The sequence below is a fragment of the Cygnus olor genome, chromosome 2 (genome assembly GCF_009769625.2).
Source record: "Cygnus olor isolate bCygOlo1 chromosome 2, bCygOlo1.pri.v2, whole genome shotgun sequence".
In the NCBI taxonomy this organism is placed as follows: domain Eukaryota; kingdom Metazoa; phylum Chordata; class Aves; order Anseriformes; family Anatidae; genus Cygnus; species Cygnus olor.
The window spans coordinates 48,272,716-48,295,378 of NC_049170.1; the positions used below are offsets into that span (position 1 = coordinate 48,272,716).

Consider the following 22,663-nt stretch of genomic DNA (forward strand, 5'->3'; position numbering starts at 1 on the left):
GCTCAGCAATAAAAGCTGGAGCAAAGAAAGAGGAAGGGGGGGTCACATTCAGAGTGATGGCATTTGTCTTCCCAAGAAACTGTAGTACATGGCGAGCCGTGCTTTGCTGGAGGCAGCTGAAGACCTGCCTGCTGATGGGAAGTAACAAATGAACTCCTCGTTTTGCTTTGCTTCAATGCACAGCTTTTGCTTTTACCTAGTAAACTGTCTTTATCTCAATCCACTTCCACTTTTCTGATTCTCTCCACCATCCTACCTAAGGAAAGTGAGTGAGCGGCTGTGTGGTGCTGAGCTGCCTGCCTGCAAGGGGTAAACCACAACAGCAACAAAGGGGTGACACAACAAAAAATAAACCCACAGGCCAGTTTTGATAGCACTGAATTGTCACTTGGGAATGTGTCTGTGTGACATGGAAAAGCCATGGAAAAAATGGGGGAAAATTCAGACTCCTACCACGCACAGCCAACCCCAAGCGCTGCGCAGACAATTTATGCACAGGCTCTATTATTTGCATAACTGAGTTATCCTAGAAGTGAAAATAAATGCGGTTGCTACATTTCTATAAGAAGACTGTACCAGCAAAGGCCTTGCAAATTATTCTCCAAAGAGAGAATAGTTTCATTGCTGCTGGACTTTCAGGATCAGTTGGTCTAAAATGCTGTCTGCAGTTTGCCGCAGTTTACTGTAGGTCATGAGTGGCACCAGAATACAGGGCTATGTAATGATTAAAATGTCCTTCGGTTCAGTGTTATGTTGATGTGCAATTCTAAGAGGATGCAAGCAGCATGAATAGTACCAATTTAAGACTCGACTCTTGAGTTTTTCACTGAAGTTCATGAGAAAATATGGATTTTTTTCACACAGAATCACTTTTTGTTATTTAAATGAATTAAACTCACTAAAACCATGAATTAAAACCATCTAATTAAAATCATACTTGTACATTTAATCTGTATAACATATATGGGCTAATTACATGAAAGGTTATCAAATTACTGTTTCCTCACACTAGGATAAACACTAATGATGTTAACATTAAATGCAAGCCACTTTACAGTAATACTTCATGAGGGATAGGAAGACTTGTAAGAGCTGCTTGTATGCTTTCAGTCATGTTTTCCATCATAAGGTGGCGTGTCTTTTTGGTGGCACTTCCAATGTGAGGAGTTATTAAAACATTCTCCATTTTTAACAACGGGTGATCCCTGGGAAAAGAAAAGAAATGCTGAGGTATTCAGTCAGAGAGTGTGCTTCTTCAGCACCTGAAAATGCACCAGGAAGATGCTTAAAATAATAACTAAAAACTAATTGTATGACTTTAGTGTACTCAAAGTAGAGTTCAAACTGATACCTGGCTTGCAGCTTTTTATGTAATAAATCTTCCAAATGAGTCAGTGTGGATTTTGTTTGGCTGCTACAGGACTGGGGACGTCATTTCAGTAGGACTAGTGCATATACATTATGTACAGGAATACTAAAAAAAATATGTAATTTCTCACATGCCCACAAACGTGTACGCACACACCCTAACTTAAATACATGTCCTACCTTGGCAAAGGTTCAGGATATGTCACATCCAGAGCAGCTGCCTTAATAACTTTGTTTTGAAGGGCTTCCACCAAATCATCCTGCTCTACAACCAGACCTAGGTTACAGTAAGAAAGATACTCTTATTTTCATATTTCACACAGTTCTTCCACCGTCTTTTTTGGCATGATGGTTAGGCAAATTGTAGAGATAGTGATGTTCACAAAGCAGAAATAGCAGCAGAGGGTGGTCAACCAGGAGGAGGAAGCTTGGGTACACACATGAGAGTGGGACAATTGGGAATTTTAAAAGGCAGGATGTAGCAGCATAAAATGAAGTACAGCACCAGGCTTCAGAGTGAGCTTTGCCACCTAGATCTATGTTAGGAAGCACACTGCATTAAGTAGAGAAGAAAATAAAAAGCTTGAGTTAGACATTATATAAATACAGACAGGCTTCTGACACTCCAAACATTTTAGAGACGTACTTGCTCATTATGGAAATGCTTAAATATTTTGCTGAGATATGACCATGGGCTAAATAATTTAGTAATCAGAAATTTAACTGAAAATTTCAGAGTAACAGACTCTTTATTGGGGTTGGGTTTTCCCAGGTCTTTCTATACAAAAAATTAATGAAACTACATTATGGTTCACTGGCAGTTATCTATACTGTACCCTACCTCTGCTGATGTTAATGAGAGTAGCTGTGGGTTTCATCAGCTGAAGTTCCCTCTTCCCAATCAATTTGTGTGTCTGAGGTGTCAGGTTCACAGCTAGCATCACAAAATCTGACTGCTGGAGCAAATCATCTATCTTCTTACAGTAGATGGCTCCAACAGCATTTTCTTCTTCCTTGTTTCTTGGGGGGGAGGGAAGGGAGGAAGAGAAAATTGAACTCTAATAGTAAGCAACAAGTTGCAGAAAAAGTTCAAATCAGCATTAGAGAAAATGCTTCTTCATTTTTTTTCTTTGCTCTTCATTAAGAAGCAGCTAGCTAATTATCTGACTGAAATTCAATAAAGAAAAATTTTAAGCTCTGTTTCCCACAATATCAAGTGCACTATACAAAAATGTGCAGTACTATACACATGGGAGGAAAGTAAGTAATGCACATAAATGCACTGAATAAATAATAAAATAAATGCTTTATATCACAGCTTCTGGATGTGAGAATTGGTTCTTTTCCAACCCAAATGCAAAACTGATGTCTGACATGAATTCCCTTCCCTGTGAAAAGTAACTCATCTGAAAATTGCTGAGGAAACAGATGAGGCAGGGCAGGGCAATTTTCAGAAATCTGTGTCAACAGCAATCTGCTTCCTATGTGTATCAGCACTGTCTCACTGAAACTACCTACTGTAGGATCAGCCAGCATTTTGATCCGTATCAGGACAAATCAGGGCGTGCATTGCGTTGCTCCCACCAGGTTCCCACAGACGTAAATGAGGCACAGTATGTGGGAGTGGGCCCTGACAAACAAGCACACAGAAGGGCACATGCGTTTCATACAGAAGACAGCCAAAGGGCTGGCAAGTCCAGTTCTCGTGGCCAGCTGATTCTAAAAGGGTGACTGAGGTATTTCTACCTGCATCCCTGCTACATGTAAGTCACAGCAGTTATGTCATCCTGGACAATTTCTCCATACCTCAATATATTGCAATGTCACCAACATTACAGGAACGCCCAGGTAACTGGATCATAGGGAAACCCATGAGATTTATCAGTTCTCTTCCTTTCTGACTTTGTTTTTGTATAAACTGTGCAATCAATGACCATCCTGAACCCAGTGTAGGTGTTTTGCCACTTAAAGAGACAGTCCTAAGAGCGCTGCTTATTGTCATGGCCCCAAGGGCACTGTCAGCCCTGCCTGGCCCTGCCCGTCCCCCAGTGCTCCCCTGACCCTGCCCAGTGGCCAAGACCCCATGTCAGCTCCCTGGTTTGGTTTCAGGCCAGCCCACTCACCATCAGCTTGCCTGATGGCTTGGACTTTTGGATGAACCTGGCCATGACCTCCGTGCCAAAGAGCTGGGCCCTGGCCAGAGGCCTCTGCCCTTCTGGCTGTGTTATCACTTAGGGAGCAGCTCCCCTCGCTGCTTCCCAACACCTACAATATTCAACAATAATACAGAGAACACATCATCCTATCCTAGCATGTGGAGAATATGAGATTAATTTGACAGTGAAAGCTATGAACAACATCCAAAAGCAGTGACAAAGTAGACTTTCCATGGAGCTGTAACTGTTTTTACCTCTGTTTCCTGTTGTGGTACAAAATTTTCATTTCAAAGGCTTTGGCTCTCTCAGCCACTTTGTAGCCAATGGTGCCCATTCCAATGATCCCTAGAGTAGCTCCAGAAACCTCAACCCCCAGCCAGTTGGCCGGGAAATATTCAGTGTCAGGGGAAACTGCCATTTGATAGCCTTAGGGGAAAGAAAAAAAAGGAAAAATGTCATGTAAAGAATTGTACGGCTCCTGGCATCTGGTTACTTTTTATCATAACACAACACAGAAACAGAGGGACAATAACATAAGGCTATTGTGTTTCTGGACAAGACTCAAAAAATGCTGCATTGGCAACATGATTTCTTACATTGATTCCTTGCTTGGGATATAAGGGTATCCAGACTCTTTTTGGAAGACAAGAAAAGGAAGGCCAAAGCAGCAATCTCACTTTGATGTACAACACCAAACCTACTCATAATCTTTCTTTGTCTGCAGTACAAATTATTGTTCAGTTAAAATGCACCTCAGCAATACAGCTTCCTACTCATGGTAGTTCATCACCAGCACTAATGTAACTGACAGTGCCACAGATACCACCTATGCTGTAGGCACTGAATAATGTAACTGATGAAATACAGGTTGTAGTACCATCAAAAGACTTTCACTGAAGCCAAAATATGTTTCCCAGTTTACAGAAACACCATAGCTCACAGGGAGAAGAAATACAGTGCATGGTGGACGAATTTCTGGACAGTTTGTTCATAATGACTCAAATTCATAACAGCTTGGCAAAGACAGGCTTCAGGGGTCCTTGCAAATAACTTCTTTTATTAGAACTTGAAAAGCAAGACTGCAGTGAGCAAGTAGAATGAGTAAGTGGCTGTGGCCTGAGGGAGAAGAAGCCTGAATTTAGGGCCATCTGGAAAAAGGCATATATCTACCTTGATAATATATCCGTTCAGAAATTGAATGCACCATGTGCAAGTTCTCATCAGCATGACAGATTTACATCTTCGTCTTTGTATTTTTCTGTATTTCTACTATTAAGCTTACCTTCACATCAGCACACACTTTCTAATTCCATGTTTTGAACAGCCAGCTTTTCTTTAAAAAGGCTGAAAGCATTTCATTTACCTTCCACAAGTCTCCTGGAGGATGCCAGCATCAAAGCCATCCCCAAGTCTGCAGTGTCAGTGGAAACAATAAATGGAGTGTTAGACACTTTCACACCATAGCGGGAGAGGAGGTTCAGGTCCAAATGATCTATTCCCACTCCAGAGCTTGCAACTATCTTTAGGTTAGGTAGGCTCTGGAGTAATTCTTCATTAATAACTGGTTTGTGATACCACATATAAATAGCTCTGATCTTTTTGCCAAGAATTTTCTTGTTTTCAATATATTCTTTCATGGTGATGAGACAAAAATGTTCCTTCAGAAATTCAGCATGTTCTTCATATACTCCGTGCTTCTCTCCTATACAGTCAATTAGCACACAAGGCAGCTTCTGATCCTCCATGCCCTACAAAAATGAGAAACCAAAAGGACATCTCCTTAAGTGAGTCATTATACCTTTTTTAAAAATAGGAATCAATTGGCTCTATTACATGCCTTTTCTTACTTGATGATATAGTTGGCTAAAGATACTCACTTCCACATGCAGAACATTTGTGTTCAATTTTTATGCAACCTTGTTAATAAGACAAGTATACATTATTGTTTCTAGCATACCAGCCCCGCTAACACTTAAACAAAAGAGCTACTGTATGTTACACCTGTTCAATGTTCAGTCCATTTAGAGGCCAGCATCTTGATAATTTACGACTGTGGCCATATGAGTTCAAAACTATCTTTTAGCCCCCAAGTTCTGCTTTTGATTTCCATTTATGCAGTCACATTGATTATAAAGCATGAATGAGATTATCTCAGGAAAGATCTTATTGAATAAAACAGCTACAACTTGTTAACTACGGACTTTGGAGTTAGCAATTTACTTTCTCAACGTAAGGTTGCCCTTTTTTTTTCCCCCTTAAATCTCCTTCAATATCCTGACACCTCTGCAGCCTGCTGCCTCTGGAAACCAAGTCCCACTGCTCTCGCCCTAGCCGCTCGGAGTGACAAGCACCCTCCTTCTCCCACCCAGACCTCCAGCCGCCGAAGCACGCTTTTAATGGCTATTTTGGCAGGCAGGGCGGGCTAAGCCCTGCAAGAAGCCCCCTCTGCACACACTCGCGGCCTTCCCGAGGAGCCTGCAGGTGGAGCTGAAGACGACAGCATTCCTGAAGGACCGCCCGGCGCCCGGCAGGACTCGCCCTGGCCCTGGCTCTGCGGGACTACCCCAAACAGGCCGGCTCCCCTCTCACCGGGGGTCGCCCGCCCCCGCTGAGGGAGCGCCGAGCTCGAGGCCGCCCTCCGGGCGCCTGACGCGGGGCCGCCGCCGCCGGGCCCCAGCGGGCCGGAGCCCTCACACCGCTCACCTCCGCCGCTCGCCGCCGCCGCCGCTGGGGAGTATCGGGGCTGCGGGGAAGGAGGAGGAGCGGGAGGAGGTGCTGTCCCCTGGGAGAGGTGCCTGGGAGGACGTCAGGCTGCCCGTGGCCTCGGCTGCTGCATTCAGACCGTGTATATATATATATATATATATATATATATATATTTGTTTTTTCAGAAGTGTGCTGCTTCTGTGCTGTTAATACTTTCAAAATAATGAAGATTTTGCATTAATGACATGCTCACTTTGCTTTCATCCATACCCTCTTTGAGTAGGAAGTACGGTCGTGTTCCTCTGGTGGGTCATAAAGCTATATGCGCTTGAGTTACCGCTGCGTGAAGAGTCTCTGGCCGGCAGACACCAGTGACAGATCTCATTGCAAGCATGAAGAATACTCTCAATACTCCTTTGAGATCTAAGAAACTGTGACAGGCTAAGAGTGGTCGTTCACTGCAGCTGTCATCCCAGTTACAGGCAGTCCCGCGTCTATCCCAGATGAGAAATGCGTAAAAATTTTCCTGTCACGGTGACTTGCACCATAAATAACAGGTAATGGAGGCTGCTGAGTACTGCTTCAATATATATATATGTTCGCTAAATACATGCTGGAGTGATTCCCCCTAATGTAAAGGTGATGAGCAGCCACTCAGGGAGGGACCTGACTTGTGTGGTGAGAGCAGCTCAGGAGCCAGAAAACCCTGCTTATGCCTGGGGCCAGGGGATCTCTTTTCTTTCCAAGCTGAGAAATAACTCACTTCCAAACTTCTGGGCTTCTCTTGAGCACTGCAACACTGAGATCGTGCAATCATATAACAATTGTAGCCCCTCAAATTCTACCAAACACATTTGGACATGCTGAACAGAGAAGCAATCAAGTTCAACACAAGGTCCTCTGTAAAATAATCAAGAAGAGATAAAGGATAATAAAAAAATTGTAATAATTATACAAAATTATACAAAACCATAACTTGTTATCCTGTTGATGACTTTTGAGTATCATTTGCTTACATGGATTTCAAGTTTGCACAGTTAGACTTTAAACCAAAAATTCATTAACCAACAAGATGAAGTTAAAGCATATTAACTGGGTTCTTACTATAAGCTGGGTTTTGATCTTTTTTTTTTTTTAAAAAAAAAAAAAGAAAAGAAAAGAAAAGAAAAGAAAAGAAAAGAAAAGAAAAGAAAAGAAAAGAAAAGAAAAGAAAAGAAATAAACACTTAATGCTTACACATTCCATGTTTCACATCAACCTCTTGCAAGTCTGCTGATGAGGCATAATGGGCATAATGGGTGATCTTTTAACTTAGTGCTTACGTAAGGATGTCTGAGATCAAAGGACCATTGTAAAGCAGAAGACACAAGTTCGCTCTAGTTATGAGTCTAGGAAGAAAGTCTACCAAATTTTAGTACTGAAGGTAAAAAAAAATAAAAATCAAAGTACACTACAGTAGTTGCCCCTTTATATATCAAATCAACAAATTTGGATCAACAAAATGAAAACACAATTAGCCAAAGAATAACCAAACAATAATAGTCAAAGTGATTTACTGTTTTTTAAGCAAAAATCCAGGATTTATGCATCAAATGTTGAGAAAATGGGTTTGGTTTTTGGCTAGATGTGGAGACAATCAGACAGCTTCCAAGTTGTTTTGTGTAACTTCTAATTGTGAGCATCTAATTTTCAAATTGTAGTTCAGGAGCTGATATGTATGTCATGTATGTATAGCAAAATATGTGACAGAATGGGTCAGGAAGCCATTTATATTCTGAATGACTGAAGATCTGTTTGAATTGCTAGAACATTGTTTTGAGAATGTATTGAGAGCAGCCCTGAGGAGAAGGACCTCAGGGTGTTGGTTGATGAGAAGTTCAACATGAGCTGGAAGTGTGTGCTTGCATCCCAGAAAGCCAACCATGTCCCAGGCTGCATCATAAGAAGTGTAGCGCCAATGCACTATCACATTCTAAGTAGACTTAATTTTTAGAGTACCTTATAGACCTCTATAAAGTGTGATAAGCTGAATTACATAGTGTTGCAGTATGCTGTTAGTTTTCCATTATAGAAAGGGGTCTGTTTTACCAGCATTGTGACAAAGTTCTCAGAAATTCATGATGTCTGGTTATGTAAAGAGAATTATTGCACAGCCTGTGAACTTCATTCCTTGTTTCATTTATTATTAAATATTGCCATTGGTTTCCGTGTAACACTGCAGGGCAAGCTGATGCCTGCAGTATTAATAAGGTATGTGCATGATAATTGTTTCTTAAGGTAAGACTTTTGAAGTTTTGTGTTAACCTAAGAGACTTACCTAGTATGATGTAATACATTTCCTAGCTGGGATGTATAGCCTGGCTTAAGCATGAAATTGGATAAGGATATACATTTCTCATACATTTTGTGGGAACAAAAATGTTGTTTTTGCAGAGTTACATTGTTTAAAGGTAAGGAATGGGGTATTGAGATAACGCTTGCAGTGATAAGAAAACTTAGCAGGCGACCTTGTAAAACTCAGACAACCAGACTCCTTAGAACAATTAGGTGAAAATCACGATGTTAAGTCAAGTCAGATAAGTGAAGAAACATTACCACTTCAAACAGTAAAAAAGTCAAAAGAAATTTGAAATTTAACAGGCCGGCAACATGCATTGTCTGTGAAGCATCAGATAGATTGTGAACCTGGAGTACCCACTCAGTGGGGAAACAGGGGAGGGTCCTGTCATCAAAAAGTACATAAACTGTGTTTTGGAACCAGTAGGTGCGCTCCTACTTGTGGGACGCCCGCCGTTGCAATCGCGAATAAATTACTGCTTCACTGAGATCCTCGCCTGAGCCTATGTTGTTGGCTATGGAGTGTTTCTCACAATCTGGGGGCTCGTCCGGGATCCAGTCACCTACTGGGGACCCCCACCGCCGCAGCAGCAGGAAGGCATGCCCCGCTGATTTCAGCGGTCCTGTGCATCGACGGTGGCGGCTCTGCGGAGAGCTGACAGAGGGCCCGAGACTGATTAAAGAGGCAGGATCCATGAAGTAGTGGGGAAGGGAAGAAGGTAGGCACTCCGGGTTTAAGAATTGATCCGGTAACTCTGTGCACAGACCAACGTAAGAAATATTAAGTATTGCCTTGGGGGTCGGGTGAGACTCTGTGTGATGTGTGATTGAGACGTACTTTTGTACGAAGCGAGTGTGGAGTCCGGATCCGCGGTTCCGTAGCTCCGCGAGGGGCGCGGCCGGAGACGGACGAAGCGTGAGATAAGGGAGAGAAAGGAAGAGTCTCGGGAAATTTGGTGTATGGTAAGCCCTTGCACAGGAGAGTGCTTGGCAGTACACCAGGGAAATTTGGTGTGCGGTAGTCCTTGCACGGGAAAGTGCTTGGCAGTACACCAGGGAATCTGGTAAACTCATAGGTGTGCGGTACCCCTTGCACGGGGAAGTGCTTGGCAGTACACCCCCATTTTCCAGAATCGGAACGTTAGTGTGTGGTACCCTGCAGGAGGGAAATTTCTGTAGCAGCACACTGACAAAGGCTAGGAAAAATGGGAAATATGAGTTCCAGGGGACAGGGAAATATCCCTGGGGGAGTGCCTACCAAAAGTTCTTCCTGAAGAATTATAAGAAATTGGAAAAATAATCTCAAAATTAGAGGAGATGATAAAAGAAAAAAATATGGTTAAATATTGTGTATTAGTCTGGACAAAAGAACCAATTAAGGAAACAGCAGTATTTTGGCCAAAATACGGGCCTGATGAAAATTCAGGCTTTAAATTTATGTGTAAACAATAAGATTCCTTTTTTTTCGGAGGAGGAGCCAAGTTATGCTCCCTATAATCCTAATATTGCACCGGTGGCAGCAGCAGTTGCTCCAGGAAGGGAGACAGGGACTGCAATTAACACTGTCCCTAGAGAAGAGCGTACTCTAGGCTCTGGCAAGAATTAGAACAAGGTAGAAGAGGTACTGAGAATTTTGCCTTCCCTGATACTAACAGTGCTAACACTAACTGTGTATCCTCTTAAGTGAACTTCCCCCCCCTCCTTACCAGCAGAGAGGTTAGGAGTTTTAAGGAGATGAAGTCTTTAACTGAGGACCCCAACAGGCTAGCTGAACTGTTAGACCAGTTCCTAGGACTTAACTTATACTCTTGGGGGGGGGGGGGGGGGGAATTATGTATGTAAGTATTTTGTTTACAGGGAAAGAAATGGGAATGATCAGGAGGAGAGCTGCTATACAAAAATGGGAAAGAGCTCATCCTCCAGGACCAGGGGTAATACCGGCAGGGCAGAAATACCCACTTGCCAATCCTGGCTGGAATAATAATAGTGTGCAACACAGAAATCATATGAGAGACTTGGGGTCAGAAGGAGAAAGTACTTGGGGATGAATCCTGAGGACCCGGTATCCCAAGGGCTCTTGAAAGTTCATTTTGTGATTAAAGCCTGGCAAGATACACAGAAAATGCTCCAGAAGGTGGGGGGATGTAGTGAACAGTCACTGGGGGGCCCTCCTGCAGGAGGCCCTGAAGGTGTGTGTCAGGAGGGGAGATGAGAAGGAAAAGCAGAGTGAAACTAATCGTATTGACAGTGTAGCAGGTAGTCAGGCAGAGGGTTGGAGGAAGAGGAAGAAAATCTTCAGGGGGAGTCAGGGCCAGGATGGAAAGGAGAGGAAGAGAGATGAAGGAATGGCAGGCAAGGAAAGCTACCTGTGTTGCGGCCTGAATCTTAGCAGGGACAGGCTTTGATGGGATGTTTTAAGTGTGGCCAGGCTGGCCACTTCAGGTAGGAATATCAGGAGTGGAAGAAGGAGGAGAGAAGGATAATGGGATGAAATATGTTATACTGATATGTTGTTTCAGCATCCTGGAGAGAGAAAGGTATGGAATTAAGTTGGCCAATGACTGAGACTTTGGTGTAAGTACAGGCTGGAGAAAGATAAAAAGAAGTGTTAAAAAGGGTTATTGAAGGTGTTAAAGGTGTGGTATGTAATGTTTGACAAAGCTGTTTTTTGAATGAGTTGGGAAAGTTGAGTGAGCAGGGAAAGAGGATGTAGGCATTATCTAAGTAACAGTCTAGAAGTTTTGGTATATTTGCTGTGGTGTTTGGTCAGTTTCCCAAGTATCGAGAAGGGAGGGGGACGTGGGGGAGCAGCCTGCTTCACCAGGGGCCTCTCCACAGGCCGCAGGGGGCTTCGGCTCCGGCGCCTGGAGCGCCTCCACCCCCTCCTTCTGTGCTGACTTTGGTGTCTGCGGGGAGGTTTCTCACTCCTCGCTCTCCCAGCTGCTGTTGAGCAGCAGGTTTTTGTTTGTTTGTTTGTTTGTTTGTTTTCGTGGATGTGCTCTCACAGAGGCACGGACTGTGTCGCTCATGGCTTGGCTCTGGGCAGCGGTGGGCCCCTCTGGGGCCGGATGAAATTGTCCCTTATCTGCCACGGGGCGGTTTCTGGATTCTCCTCGTGGGGGCTGCCACTCCCCTCCCGAACCTTGCCATCAAACCCAATACACTGGGGCAGCTAGGTCATTACTGGCCTATAAAGTATCAGGGATTAAATTAACTAATGAAACCCTAAAAAGTGATGGGGGTAGAAGGGGCTGGGATAACAGTGCCACCTTTGGGGGATACCAAGCTGAGACTAGAGGATAAAATGATCACTGGGCAATTATTCTGTGTACCTAAGGCAGGGACTAACTTGTTGGGAAGGGATTTGATGATGAAATTGGGCATTCAAACAGTAAATTGTTAGACTGGAATAACAGTGTTATTAATGGAGTGCTCTCAGGCCCTGAGAGCAAAGATATATTCACCTCTGACTGGAAAGACTCTGAAATGGGGGCAGAAGCAACAATACATATGGACAGTTTTACCTCAGGTGTTTACAGGGCCACCGATTTATTTGGGCAAAGTTCTAGAACAGATTTTGGAGCAATTCCAACCTCCCAAGGAGGAATTACTGTTACAAAATGTGGATGATCATTTATTGTCAGGACAGGAGAAAACAGTTGTGAAGGAAGCTACTAACAAGCTATTCAACTTTCTGGGAAAGCAGGGCTTGGGAGTATTGAAAAATAAATTACAATATGTAGAAAGAGAAGTCAGGTATTTAAGGCATCTAATGTCTGAGGGAAAACAGAGAATAAATTCAGAGAGGATTCAGGGAATTGTTGAAAACTAAGAAAAAACTAAAAAGTTTTAAGAGAGATTTTTTTAAGGAATCAGGAGCCACGAAGTCTGAGGGAAAATGGATACTCCCTGATGGGAGAGAAATGCTGAATAAAGCACCAATGAGGCAAATATTAACTGTTTTACATCAAGAGAGTCATTGGGAGGTGCAAGCAATGTGTGATGTTGTGCTAAGTATGTCTGTGTAGGAATATACACTTTAGTGAAGCAAATATGCAGAGGATGTACCATATGTCAAAAGGCAAATAAAAAGGTCATCCGTAACTCGCCTAGAGGGGGGCGGGAGCCAGGGATTCGACCTTTCCGAAGTATACAGGTAGACTTTACTGAGTTACCTAAAGCAGGGAGACTTAAGTACTTGTTTGTCCTAATTGACCACGTGACTGGATGGATGTAAGCTTTCCCCTCTGTATCTGCCACTGCAAACACGGTGGCTAAGGTATCACTGGAGCAAATAGTTCCTAGATATGGGATAGCTGAAAACATTGATTCAGATCAAGGAAGTCATTTCACTTCACAAGTACTGCAAGGGTTAATGCAGGCCTTAGAGACTGAGTGGGATTTTTACACCCCCTGGCACCCCTCCTCTTCTGGGAAGGTAAAGTGAATGAACCAGACATTAAAGAAGCAATTAACTAAATTAGTGTTAGAAACCCAACTTCCTTGGGTAAAATGCTTACCTTTAGCACTCCTCCAGGTTCAAACAGCACCAAGAAACGATATAGGAATTTCACCGTATGAGATGCTGTTCGGATTACCCTATCTGGGCAGAAGGGATGAGATACCACAATTCAAAACAAGAGAGTTTTCTTAAGAACTGTATTCTGGGGTTGTCCTCTTCTTTGTCATCTCTCAGGACCCGTGGGAAATTGGGTCCTGATTCAGACCTAGAAAGGATCAACTCCGGCCTGAATGGGAAGGACACTTCCAAGTACTACTAACCACTGAAACAGCCATAGGAACTGCGGAAAAAGGTTGGACTCACTATACTCGAGTGAAGGCATCTGTCGACCCTAGTACCTGGGAAGCTGTTTCTACGGAAGACTTGTTGGAAGCTGAAATCGAAGAGAAAAATCTCATAGTGGACTCTGAGCGGGATAAAAGCTTACAATTGTAAACTAACCTTTTATTTTCACAGGTAACTAATGAGTGTGACTTGTGATTGAGAGAAAGGACAGACCTATAGTGAATTGAAGTGCTCCCAAGGGGGGTTTGTTATAGTAATAGTGTACATCTTATTCTTTGTATTGATAATTATTTGGAAACCTAAGGTTTAAAAATAATGACAGGGAAAAATCAATTATTAATTTTGTTTTTAGTGATTGTAGGCCTCAGAGAAAGCCTTGGTCAATTGGCAACTTGGAAAAGGCATGACCAGATAATAGTAAGACGGGATACCCGGTCAAAATATGGGTGACTGTGACAGAGGGTTATATACCACAATCTGTCATGTTTGATGCTTGTGAGGTGTTAGCTTGTGGAGATTTAAATGCCCAACGACAATTGAGCAGAGAGAACAAATAACTGGGAGAGACCCAACAGCCAGATTGAGAATAGCTGTATGGAAACGATCCTCTATTTCCATCAGAGAAAGGGAGAAACTCAAGGAGAAAACAGGAGAGAAAAAAGGAGGCCCTCTTTGAAATGCGGCAGTTCAAACATTTGAGATTGAAACAGGGTATGGGGATGTGAATGCCTGGATAGAATGGGTCAAATATACTGTCCAGAGTCTCAACCATAGCAATTGCTATGCTTGTGCCTCGGGACGACCGATTGCCCAGATAGTGCCCTGCCCATTGAGGTGGACCAAGGATTCCCAGCAGATGCGATGTATGATTGCATTGTACCAAGAAAAGACTGCCTGGGGAAATGAGGCCTGTAAGTCTCTCTCTTTGCTGTTCCCTTCCTTGCGTGATAGCAATATCAGGGTTCCCTCTGCATTCTCTACAGCTATAGGTAACCATACAGCTTGCCTCTCATGGCAGGGTGTGAGTGCTACCCGGCATCTGAGAGAATCTGCCTTGTGCGCGAGGACCTTGAATGCTACCAAGGAATTAATGGGAAACTGCTCAAGACTTGAGATCCCCAGGGCAGATCTCTGGTGGTACTGTGGAGGGAAGATCTTACGGTCCACCCTACCATCTAACTGGGGAGGCACTTGTGCACTTGTTCAATTAGCTATACCCTTCACCCTGGCATTTGAAAGAGAAACATCGCAAATACCCAGAAGAAGTAAAAGAAGCTTAGGAGTATCATTTGATGGTGGAGCATACATAGATTCTATTGGGGTGCCTAGAGGAGTTCCCGATGAACAGGAAGCCAGGAATCAAATTGCTGCAGGGTTTGAGTCACTGTTCTGGTGGGTAACAATCAATAAGAATGTGGATTGGATTAATTATATTTATTATAATGGGGAGAGATTCATAAATTATACAAGGGATGTGATAAGAGGAATCGCTGAACAACTAGATGCCACCAGCAAAATGGCTTAGGAAAACAGAATAGCATTAGATATGATGCTTGCGGAGAAAGGAGGTGTGTGTGTGTGATATTGAGCAACCATTGTTGCACTTTTATACCCAACAATACTGCCCCGGATGGCATAGTAACTAGAGCATTGCAAGGGTTTACCACCCTTGCCAGTGAATTGGCAGAAAAATTAGGCATATTTACATCCTTGATCGTAGTAGCAGTTTTGACAGCCATTGGTTGTTGCATTATCCCCTGTGTAAGAGGACTAGTACAGTGGTTAATTGAAACTGAACTATTGAAACAAATGACCATGAAGCCACCACCTTACTCAGATAAGGTGATGATATTAGAGGAGATGGAAAGCAAAGAAGGTAAAGAAGAGGAAGATATCTACCAAATTACACCTTAGAGAAAAGTTTTGCAAAAATCAACAATTTATAAAAAAAGAAAAGGGGGGAATTGTGGGAATAAAAATGTTGTTTTTGCAGAGTTACATTGTTTAAAGGTAAGGAATGGGGTATTGAGATACGCTTTCAGTGATAAGAAAACTTAGCAGGCGACCTTGTAAAACGCAGACAACCAGACTCCTTAGAACAATTAGGTGAAAATCACGATGTTAAGTCAAGTCAGATAAGTGAAGAAACATTACCACTTCAAACAGTAAAAAAGTCAAAAGAAATTTGAAATTTAACAGGCCGGCAACATGCATTGTCTGTGAAGCATCAGATAGATTGTGAACCTGGAGTACCCACTCAGTGGGGAAACAGGGGAGGGTCCTGTCATCAAAAAGTACATAAACTGTGTTTTGGAACCAGTAGGTGCGCTCCTGCTTGTGGGACGCCCGCCGTTGCAATCGCGAATAAATTACTGCTTCACTGAGATCCTCGCCTGAGCCTAAGTTACTGGCTGCGGAGTGTTTCTCACAATTTAAAGTAGTGTTATATGTGACCAGGATTTATAGGACAAAAAAAAAATAAAAATCACGTGAGTTTGTTGTTTCGGGCAAGGCCAACTCAAGCAATACATTTGTTTTCACTGACTGTAAGTCATCATGAAGTTACCACTAACCTGTCTGCTTGCTGTAGGTAAGGCCTGCTTTCCAGTAAGTTATGTTACCTATGGTTTGTTGTCCAAAGGAGGAGGAGTCTTGTTTTGGCTTTTAGCACTGTATTTAACTACAAAGATAATTTAATATAATTTTACAAGTCTCACATCCACAGATCCTGACCACCTGGTGTTCAAGTAGTTTTGGACGTTAGAAGGATCTGTTAAGAATTTATACTGTGCTCTTTTGCCCAAGACCAGAAACAGATTTTTGCCACAAGATAGCAATTATATCAGAAGAGAGGACTAAGCCCTGCTGGCATGTTAACCTTACACAATGGTCTTAGCTGTACTTATGCAGCTCAGGTAATGGGCAGCAATGTCCTGGGCATACTAGCATAACAAGACCAAAATCCCCTCACCCCAAAACCCAGCCAGTAGAGTTAACTCCATGAGGCACCATGCTGGTAGACGTGCCCATAGCCTCTGGGCCCAAGATATGTGCAGTACTTCAGCTTTGTATTGGGGAAACGAGCCTGTGGGGAGTGAAAATTTGGGACAATACAGCAGGTCTAAGAAGGGGTGGTGGTTCAAGCTGCTTCCACACATTCATGGTATGTTACATCTTCAGAAAAAAGAATTGAGATAAACACTTGATGTAGTTTTAAAAGGTGATTTTGTGGATTGGTTTACTGCTCCAGTGTCACACAAGTTCCCTCCTGTTGTTTCCTGGTGCCTACGCTTCCCTTTGGCCTGTTATCAGTCCCAGCATCTGGGCTGTCTCCCATTCTTATGCACAGCACTTTTACACAAAAGCCAGGAGTGTAGGGGCTGTCTGCCAGACCCCTGCCTCTGGGCATCTAGTGGGGCTCACTCAGTGTTTCAGAGAAATAAACACAGATGACAACCTGGGCAGTGATTCTGGGCAGGTGATGTCCAAAGCTGCGGCTCCAATAATAATCAGTCTGCAGAACTATCACCAGTGCCCCTTTGTCAACTACAGCACCTAATTTGGAGTAACAGTCTGATTGCTATTTTCAGGTAATGATCTGAGACAGAAAAGAGAGTAGAAAGGGAGAGAAAGAAATTTTCACCATGTCTGGTCTGTCTGAAGTACATGCAGCAGCTGTGTGGTTCATGCAGCATGGTGCTGCACATACCACAGCAGGAGCTGGCTCCCATTTTGTACTCACGCCAGTGAACTGTTCTTGATATTACCTTGGCTGATGTTAATGAGAGTAACTGTGGGTTTCATCAGGTCAATCTCTCCTTTCCCAATCAGCTTGTGTGTCTGAGGTGTCAGACTCACCACCACCATTGCAAAATCTGCCTGCTGGAGCAAATCAACTATCTTCTTACAGTAAATGGCACCAACATCCTGCTGTTCCTGCTCTTTCCTGATGGGGAAACAAAGGATCACACTGCAACACCTACAACCTGAAGGACCTGATTATCCCATTCATGAAACAAACCGGTGGCAGATTAAAGTGTGTTTAGTGTCAGCTGGCTGTTTAGGCCTTTCTTCTGCAAGGTAGCAAGTCCTACTGCAGGGAATGGGTTGCATGCTTGCCTCTCAGCCACTGTGGTGCAGGGTCCATTGGCTTATTTTAGTGTCTGTAAGTGGACTGAAGCTAAGCACTGCGAAGGATGTCAGCACGTGGTCCGTTCTCCAGGATCCTCTGTGGGAAAGGTGCACCTCACAGGATGCAGTAATCACTCAAAACAGAGTTGTCAGGTTCACGAGAATTCATCCATGGGACCTCTGAATGTGCTGGTGGTCCTCATCCTGTTGCCATCATCCAGCAAGCCTGTCATTTGGTGATGAGTGGAATCAGCAAGAAAATTCTTCGGCAATTTATGATGGGTCCTGGCTGCTCCAGGACTTTCATGAAATAAAGCATTCAACACAAAACATTACCAAAGTAGACAGAGATTTTTAATTTGAACTTTTCACAGTAAAAAAGGGTACTTGCCACTTCTGCTGTTCTTTGTAAACTTAGCTGCCTGGACTTTGGGAGCTAAGGAAGCAATGACAGGAGACTGCATGTACAGTACTTTGCTCCTGATTGCAAGAGAATGACTTTGAATTATCTCACCCCTAATCTAGAAATCAAGAAAGAAGTAACATGAAGAAATTAACTTCAGTGTCGCTTAGGACCATGTATCTCCTACCACATCCATTTTGTTGTTTTCTTTCAGTATCTGGGTCAACAAACAGTGATTAAGTGGGAAAAGAACAGACTGGAATTACAGCCAGTTTTGTAGCACTCAGCACACAACCTGAAATTTAAATGTACTTTAAAATAGGTAAGTTTCTTCTTGTTGCACTGTGCACTGATAATTCATCATTACACTCTCAGGTGAATATCAAAGATCAAAACATATTAAATAGAGGGAGATAATGAAGACTAGCAGGAAAAAAAAAGAATTTGTGCTTTATTTTCTCTTTGTGGTTTATAAAGTCTGAAAGATCACTTTATGAATTCTGAAGAACTGAAGGAGGGAGTTTTCTAGTTTTGTTTTTTTTCCAGTGTGGGTTTGCTCAGTTGTTGTTATAATTTCTGAAGTAGCAGGAATTCTAAATATGGCTAGAAATTTCTGGCCTCATCCAGCCTTGTGGTTTGGTTAGAGCTAGCTAGAGCAGCAACTCTTCTGCTGCAGTCTATGTATGGAGAAAATCACTCAAAGACAGTGGTACTAGTACTGCAGCTTCTCCCTTCAATCAGGGAGGAATAAAGTTGTCTCAGGGTACGTCATGGTCTATAGCATTAAATATTTGCTCTTCTTCTTGGCTGCACCCAGCCTGATTGCAGATGTCTTAAGTTGTATATGGGAAGCTTTTTCAACTTTACATCAGAGTCCCTTGCCAAATCTCTAACAAAGTTCAGATTTTGATGTAATCTCCCCTAAAAATCCTTTTAGTGCTTTAGACTCAGAAGAATATTGACCTGTTCTGCATCAGTACTCAAAATAATTATTGCCAATAACACTGTGGAGGTTGGAAATGTTCTGAGGAGAATAACACCAGATGTTGGTCATGCTATTTAGAATAAGAACAGTTTTCATGTTCATCTCTGCCACTCTTCTTTGAGAGGGAAATGTGACTTCTTTAAAAATCACTTCTCAGTAATTTCCATAGATTATCTGTTAAACCTGCAAAATTGTGGATGGTTACACAAACAGAAAATAAACTTATATACACAAAGAAACAGAGCTTATTAGCCTGCTACTAAGGTGAAACGCTTCTGATGTTTCAGTCTTCCAACATTGCCAGCTCTTCCAAAACTTAAGCAAAATATTATGAAAGTAAAAAAAAAAAAAGTGTATATATATACATATGCCGCAGAATAAAAACTCAGTCATGCCAGAGGAGAGTTATTAGAAATGCTGCCAGGGATAGTTTATGGAGATGGAAGCAAGTCATTAATCTCCCCTATAATCTATCTCCTTCTTCTGAGGTAGAAAAAGATCTGAGGGGAGACAAGTATCTCTCCTTTGAGTTTCTATGAATCCTGTGGTAGAGGAGGCAAATCAAAGGCAGGTAAATTTAATAGGATAAATCTGAAGGATCCAGTCCTGAAGCAGAAGACATTCTAACCAAGCCAAGGATAGGTCTATCTGGGAAAACAGCAATTAAAAAAAAAAAAAGAAAAAAGAAATAAATAAATGAAACCGGAAAGGATGCTACTAGCAGAAACTGGAGCAGCCTGCCTTGTCAGTCCCTGATGCCCCTTAAATTACTCAATTCCAGCCTCTAATATCAAGCCCTGTCCACAAATGAAAAAGTCATATTTGAGTGTACCACGATAAGATTCTGCTCAAGTATTTTCAACCCAGGCTGGTGACCTGTGAAAAATGAACCTCTTTGATTTTATTTATACCTGGTTGAAATATGTGTTTGTGTATAAAGTATCAATTTTGATATATTTTTGATATATAAAATATAGAAAGTGCTGGAGTTGCCATCCTTGGGGGTATTTAAGAGTAATGTGCACGTGACACTTCGGCATGTGGTTTAGTGGTGGACTTGGTAGTGTGAGGTGATGGTTGGACTTGGTCTCATGGGTGTTTTCCAACCTAAATGATTCTACGATATCAAAATACAAATTATTCTGTTTGCTAACCCAACATACTTAATTTTTACATTTTATTGCACTATGAATATCTCCAGATAAATAACTCCATTGAAGTCAAATTAATGGTATGTAAATCTTGTATGATGTCTAGAAGCTACAAAAGAACTGAAGTGTTACCTTCCACTAGTCTTGTAGCAGATGTCAGCAACAAAGCCATCCCCGTATCTGCTGTGCTGCTAGATACAGCACATGGAGCATTAGCCATTTTCACATCAAAACTACCTACAAGTTTCAGATCCAGGTGATCCATTCCTACTCCCAAATCTGCAATCACTTTCCAGTTTGGCAGGCTCTGGTGGAGGTCTTGGTCAATGACTGGTTTGTGCCACCACAATCAAATTGCTTGGACCTTTTTACTCATATGCTTTCTGTTTTCAAGAAATTTCTTCATGGTGATGAGGTAGAAACGTTTTTTTTCAGAAACTCCATGTGACCATGCAAGTATCCCAAGTATTCCACAAATTTCATTTACCAAAAGTCCAGAGAGCTCTCCTCCTTCCATAATCTGCACAAAGAAGAAAGACATAGTATCAGAAGAATTACACATAATTATTTCCAGACATTTTAAAGAATCATCATTTTCTTACCCTGTTTTATGACAACTATGACAAGAGGTCTTATAAACCACATATTTGAATAGAGAGGTAAAGGAGCTGAGAAAAGAAAGCATCTCCTTTACGTATACTATCAATTATATACAACTGAGACAGAGAACAAGACAAAGGATGTTGATTCTGTAGGTCTTAGCTAGCATGATTGTATGTTGTATAAATGTATGTAAAAGACTGTATGCATAGATAATGGAACCAGCAAGAACTGGCTTGACTGCTGAAGTCTGTCAAAGAAAGGAAGGGTCAGGAGTTTAGCAGTGAGGAAGACTTCTGGCCTTCATCAAAAGACCACCAGAGTATGCCGCACGACCACCCAAGGACTCCAGTATGCATGCGAATAGGAGCGGGAACCTATGTTAATGATTCTTTGGAGACCTGATGAATATGCAAGAGCCTTACAGGAAATGAGATGAATATGTATTTGTCCCACTAATATAAGCACACTGCCAGTAACCCTTGGTGTGTGTGTGTTAGGCGGAGTGATCCCCCCCACACCACGCGCCCTAATGAAGACTACCTGCTTCATAACTTTGGTCATTGAGTTTTCACTGCGGCACAACAAACATACGAGCAAAATGAACAAAACAAAATAAAAAAGAACACCCCAGTATTCACATAGTGAAGTCTGAACAAGTTCTGTCCCTTAGGGGCTGTAAAGTTTTATATCACTGTCACCAGGGTCAAAACATGCAGTTATTTCTGATTAATTACTGAGTTTCAGACCATAAGTATTCTGGTGTATAAATCTCCTTTCCTACCCTGAGATCACAAATTACTCTGTCTAAATATCTTACGTTGAACCAAATCTTAAAATTCCTGAAAATAAATTCAGTTCCTGAAAATAAATTGCATGGGTTTGTTGTGAACTTTGTGCTACAGGTTAATTTTTAAATGCTTTATTGCAGAGATTTTTGCAGCCTCCTGTCCTGAAGAGACACTAGTGACTTCTTAACTGCAGTGCTTTCCCTTGAGGCTATCAGAAATCAACAGTATAATAGTTGCTTAGGCAAGCGTTTTCAAACAAGAACTTAAGTACTTGAATCAAAAAGTGTGTTTTCTTTTTCCCCCTCAGGAATCAGTGATCATCTGTTTAAGGGTTCAAGGCAGTCTGTGAATAGACAGCTGTTTAAAAAAAAAATAGACCTTTTTCAGTCACCATTGATTTTCCATAGCAATTCAGTAAAGAGCTGGCAGTGGGGAGAGGGCAGGGCACTGTTCAAGGACTGAAAACCTTGGAATCCCCTATAGCAATGCCGACTGTTGCCTTGTTAGCAGTACTTCACTATTTGCATGTGAATGTCTTGCTCTTAGCCTGTCTAAAGTTACTGTGCTAAATCTTCATTTTACCATCACATCAAGAAGCCTGACCATATTCAAGAATAATGGAAATTCTTCACAATTGTATGGAGGTTACAAATATTTTACTGAATTTTCTAATTTTATTGCTTGCTGGTAGGAAAGAGAATGCAAGAAAAAAGCCTTTGGCTGGAAGTTAGCTCTGATCACAAATTTTGCCTTAGGCTGTGCCATCATCCACTTGATTTCACTGCTAGAACTACCACTGTTTCATGCTCAATAAAGAAAAAAAGCATAATTTCTGTCTGCAAAGAGGAATTAAATTTCTTGGGATTTACTCTGGTTTTCAAGGGATCCTGTCAGGTAAATCAAAGATATTTTTTCAATGGTTGGGTTCACTTTGATTTAACATGTAGGTGAGGCAGAGTTCTTCTTACAGTAGAAAACCTTAGGACTAAAATAATTTCAAAGGAGTTTGCTTTGTTGAGTGTTCTGACATCCAGATAGAATATTGAAATATTGGCTAAAAAGAGTTTCAGGATATGGTAACATTTCTATAGGGCATTGATGCTCAATTCACCTTAAATATATTTGAGAGTTTCACACTAACTGCTCAATGCACTTGCTTATCATTATTGTACTTGCAAGTACTAGGAACAGCACACGGATATTCATTGAAATAATGAAGATATCAAAG

At 42.0% G+C, this 22,663-nt stretch overlaps 2 protein-coding genes across 4 annotated transcripts; both read right to left on the reverse strand.

Moving 5' to 3' along the window:
* Positions 1-43: 43 nt before the first annotated feature.
* On the reverse strand, positions 44-6,300 carry LOC121065764 (probable 2-ketogluconate reductase). 3 transcript variants are annotated; one of them, XM_040548830.1, is made up of 6 exons: positions 6,228-6,300; positions 4,888-5,272; positions 3,779-3,950; positions 2,210-2,388; positions 1,549-1,645; positions 44-1,205 (listed from the first exon to the last, which is right to left on the reverse strand). In XM_040548830.1, exons 2-6 carry the CDS (start codon positions 5,267-5,269, stop codon positions 1,052-1,054), a joined length of 984 nt encoding a protein of 327 aa, XP_040404764.1. In that variant the 5' UTR covers positions 5,270-5,272; positions 6,228-6,300; the 3' UTR covers positions 44-1,051. The 3 variants fall into 3 exon arrangements, with proteins under 3 accessions (XP_040404764.1, XP_040404766.1, XP_040404765.1); XM_040548832.1 differs by lacking the exon at positions 6,228-6,300 and adding an exon at positions 6,114-6,213; XM_040548831.1 differs by lacking the exon at positions 6,228-6,300 and adding an exon at positions 5,726-6,069.
* Positions 6,301-15,812: 9,512 nt separating this feature from the next.
* LOC121064339 (putative 2-hydroxyacid dehydrogenase SE_1879) lies at positions 15,813-22,507 on the reverse strand. The gene is given in 4 exon segments (XM_040545639.1): positions 15,813-16,881; positions 16,883-16,929; positions 17,142-17,353; positions 20,158-22,507. Coding segments are annotated over 4 exon segments (792 nt in total). The 5' UTR covers positions 20,607-22,507; the 3' UTR covers positions 15,813-16,797.
* Between the last annotated feature and the right edge of the window lie 156 nt (positions 22,508-22,663).

What these genes read in the sequence shown, in the direction of transcription:
- LOC121065764 (XM_040548830.1), bottom strand. Translation starts at nt 5,269, where the DNA reads ATGGAGGATCAGAAGCTGCCTTGTGTGCTAATTGACTGTATAGGAGAG. An exon ending in CTCCAGGAGACTTGTGGAAG is followed by an intron (nt 3,951 to 4,887) that starts GTAAATGAAATG and finishes CTTTCCCCTAAG; the next exon opens with GCTATCAAATGGCAGTTTCC. An exon ending in TCTCATTAACATCAGCAGAG is followed by an intron (nt 1,646 to 2,209) that starts GTAGGGTACAGT and finishes ACTGTAACCTAG; the next exon opens with GTCTGGTTGTAGAGCAGGAT.